Here is a 4,188-nt window from a genome sequence, read left to right as displayed (position 1 = left end):
CTAATTCTAAAAATTATGCAAGAGATAAATCAATTGCCACATAACACTTATGTTATATAAAATTCAATTCTAGATTCTTCTTTATATTGTTAATTATATCTATACATAAAGACATACATACATATATCTATGAAAAAGGCGGTAAGATGCAAGAGATTTTAAATTTTTAAAATTAAAATGCTTAAATAAATACTCAATATCCTGAAATGTCAATATTATTAATCAAAAATTCTCACATATTTTATGACAGTTTTCATTTAAAATTTTTAATTTGAGCGGAAAAACGAGATGCTCTTATATACATTATTTCTAAAAAATTTGAAATATGCTTAGATTTGTTTGATTGGATAAATAGAAATTTTACAGCTCATGCAAATATTTACAATACGCGAGCCGATTTTATATATACATAAGTGCTATAGTTGAACGGATGCGATGTGCAGTGGTCGAAAACTTTGTAATGCCGCTGAGGCATGTCGTATTTGTTATAAAAGTTAAAAATAAAAAAGTGCAGCACATATGTACTTTGGCGTTTATGATATGATAAAGCGACTGCTTTACAAACGGAACTAAATGTTTTAAAGTTTTGCTGCGTAATATTTTTGATATACGTACTCGTATATATCTGCCATAAAAGCAGCAGTTGGCCGATTATAAACATCTGCAACTGCGGATTTTGACTATACATGTGTATAAATGCATATTAATTTTTGTTAGTTACCATCTTTTCTAATATTGTGTGAATAAAAAAAAAGTTTATGAACAAAATTATTACAGCATTATGGCAAATTTATTTGAGAAATTCATTAAGAGGAAAAATGTTTTCTATTGTTTCCGCGAACATGTTTTTTCTGGTAATTTTTGTTTTTTTTTGTTGTCGTCATATTTTGAAAATATATGTAGATATTTCGAAACATAAAATGTGATCTGATCATCTATCAAAATATTCCTTTGTTTTAAATAAAATTTTCCACTTTTAATTTGAGAACATTTTTAAATTTATGAATTGCAGAATAGCTTTACCATTAATAATGTTTTTATGTATGCTCATTATTGGGTTTTAGGATGCAGTAAGTAAGTATACAATGATTGATGATATACCATTCATATCTGTACTTGCCCAAAAATTAAGCGAAAGGTGATAAACAATATTGAAATAAATTGAATTCTGAAGATGATATTACGAGTAGTTAAAATCTGAGTACAATTGAAGATGTTTGTTTTATAACCAATAATAATTTCCAAAAATAGCTTTGTATAAAAAGGTGAGACATATGGTTATCTTTATAATTTAACTTTATAGGGCTCGATTTGAACCGATTAAATTAGATTGATTAAATTAGATTAATTTGCGTTGAATTACCCATTAGTCTGAGGGCTATAATTTACCTATAGATATCCCAATTTAATATTTTCAATAGCGTTTTCTGAAGAGAGTATATTATCGAAGACCAACTACCGGAACCAATTAACCTCCCTGGCTTCCTCTTCACATCCTCAGCAATATTTTGACATCTGTCGTCGAAATTCTAAACCTCTTGGCCATTTTCTTTAAGGGGCATTGCTCCGTCAGCAACCCAATCAGTATGCTATATTCCAACAACACATTCGTCCTCTTCTTTTCTCTATTAAACCACATCGCTCTGGTCCCCCTACCCGTGTGAATCTGGTTGACATTAAGTTTACATTTTGTACGTAATCCAATTAATTTATTTAGAAAACATTTTTGAGTCAAAAGCATTATTTTGAAAAGATTGGATAGCACTCCCTTCGTTAAATATCCTATGTAATATACAATACGTATTAAGAGTTTAAGAATTATTGTTTTGTACATAAAACATAAATAGATATTTTAAAACAAACAGTTTGCATTTTTACATTATAACAAAAAAATTAAATTGAAAATTCCAAAAAAATATAATAATTCATCATTTGCAAATTAAGTTTGAATTATTTTACATTTAGTTGACATATATGTAATTTACAAAAAATGTGACAAATTCGAAAAGAGTGAACGGGTGTGATTGTAAAAAGTATCACGGTTGCATTTCTTTTCTATGTAATAATATAATATTAGACGAAAAGTAATTTTAAACCCGAATGAGTAAAATTTTTTATACACTATTTTTGCACATATATTTTTCATATAACAAAATTATTTTGAGTTACGTTTAACATACGTGAATTCCATATACACCATGAGTATAAATACTTATGACATAGATCTTTTGTTGATTTAGTGTTGTTGTCACTTTCATTTATGCTACCTAATATTTAAAAATTCACTTATGTAATTTTTAATGCTATTGAACTGCCGATTTAATTTATAACAAATCATCTTTTAAATAAAATGTTGAAGACTTCACAAAGATATTTGATTTTCTATAAAAGTCCATAAAGAGTAAAAAATTTTAAGTGATTGATTTAAAATTTGTTTAAATACTAGTTACACCATATTTCATTGATTTCAAAGCGAAAAAATTCAAAATTATTTTTTTTATTGTTTTACAATTTGATTTTTTTAATCATGCAACATGTTTTATTATTAGTAGAAAGATTTTCAATTCAGTGAATTTTCAATTTATTCAAAGATTATTATTCAAACTTTTAAAATTTAATCTGTTCCTGAATGGAAGTTTTAAATTTCTTTGACTATATAAAAATATTTTATAAATTTTATGAAAACATTGCGAAATAATGACGACAAGATATAATTTTTCTTTTAATTATTATAGCAGATTATAAAAAGTAAATTTGGAAAAATGTGAGAAAAAAATTTCAAACTTAAAGAAGAAGCTTTAAAATAAAAAATTTTCGGATAATCTAAATCATTCGACTGATCAAACACTTTAATACTTTTAGTATTTCAAATTTTTCCAACTTGTTTGTTAAAACTTGAAAATAAAAATGTTAGTAGCTTTTGGCAAAGAAATTTTTAGAGAGCATCCTATCACGTACATAAGTTTTCCATAAACTGATTCCATGAAGAGGAGAAGGCAATCAGGACCGACACGCGCTTATGTTTAATTCTAAGCAACCGCTCTGCTTAGTTTAGAATAAAAGTTTAAGTAAGATTTGGGTCTAAATAATGAATTTATGTATGGTTTAACCCAAGACTTTACATCTGAATTCAAATAGAACTGAAAATTTTGACATTATTGAAATACACAACTTGAATTACAAGTTTTATTTTTTCTTACAACAATTTGAAATACAAGCAAAAACACATATTGTACAAGATAGAGCCAAGGCTCCAGCAAATATCATCAAAATATAAAATTTTTTATCATGTGGATGAAGAATACCTTTTGCATTTTCATTTAAAATTTTCGTACTGTTTATATTTTTTGAACTATCTTCATTCATATTACATATATCCGGTAAAATTGGTCCAAATACATCTTTTGTTGATGTCCACATTAAATTCGCAACATATAAACCACACAATTCCGTTGTTGAAACATAGTAACAATTCATTAATTTAAGAAAAATTTCACATACTTCTGTTTGATTTGATCTTTCATACCAATCAGGTGGCCCTTCACAATCCATATAACTGGTACGTAATTCTTGCAAACAATAATTGTAAGTTTGAAGCTCTTTCGAATTTATTTCACAAAAATTTTCATAATAAATTATTACCGATACATAAAGTTTTGAGTACAAGTTATCATTATTCAAACGAATACAATTTTGCGACTCTCTTTCAATAATTCTTATAAATTGAGAAAGTTTTTCACAGGTGATATCAATTGATTCCACAGTTGTTAAAAATATGATTCTTTCAGGGCTAGTGATATAAAATTTTGCTAAATGTACCAATAATAGGTTTTCATTACAATTTTTTAGTTTATTTGAATTTGTTTCAACATTTTGAGCAGCAACCTCTTGAACTTCGTCATTATTTTCTACAAAACCATACATAAGAGACCTGATAAATGCCTCACCAATGATTGCATTATTAATTTTAATTAATTTTAAAAGTATAAACAAATTATAAATATATTTAAAATATTTCATTTTTATTTTTATTTCATTAATAAATTTTTAAAAATATTGTGTTTCCAAGGCTACTTACTATAAGTATGAGTTGAAAAATTCAGAATAGTAAACATTTTCAAAATTTTTTCTAAAAAATAATTTTTATTGTTAGAAACCTTTAGTTAAAGTATAAGTTAATTCGAAGTT

General features: G+C 25.9%; 1 protein-coding gene across 1 annotated transcript; it reads right to left on the bottom strand.

Moving 5' to 3' along the window:
- Window positions 1-3,186: 3,186 nt before the first annotated feature.
- Window positions 3,187-3,924, bottom strand: LOC129618953 (uncharacterized). Its single transcript, XM_055533993.1, has one exon. It carries the CDS (start codon window positions 3,922-3,924, stop codon window positions 3,187-3,189), a length of 738 nt encoding a protein of 245 aa, XP_055389968.1.
- Window positions 3,925-4,188: the final 264 nt, after the last annotated feature.

The sequence above is a fragment of the Condylostylus longicornis genome, unplaced genomic scaffold (assembly GCF_029603195.1).
Source record: "Condylostylus longicornis isolate FDR11 unplaced genomic scaffold, ASM2960319v2 ptg000010l, whole genome shotgun sequence".
Classification (NCBI taxonomy): Eukaryota; Metazoa; Arthropoda; class Insecta; order Diptera; family Dolichopodidae; genus Condylostylus; species Condylostylus longicornis.
This window is presented reverse-complemented; position numbering and strand designations above follow the sequence as displayed.

Bases quoted from the DNA above. Each gene is read 5' to 3' on its own strand.
- LOC129618953 (XM_055533993.1), bottom strand. From the start codon at position 3,924: ATGTATGGTTTTGTAGAAAATAATGACGAAGTTCAAGAGGTTGCTGCT.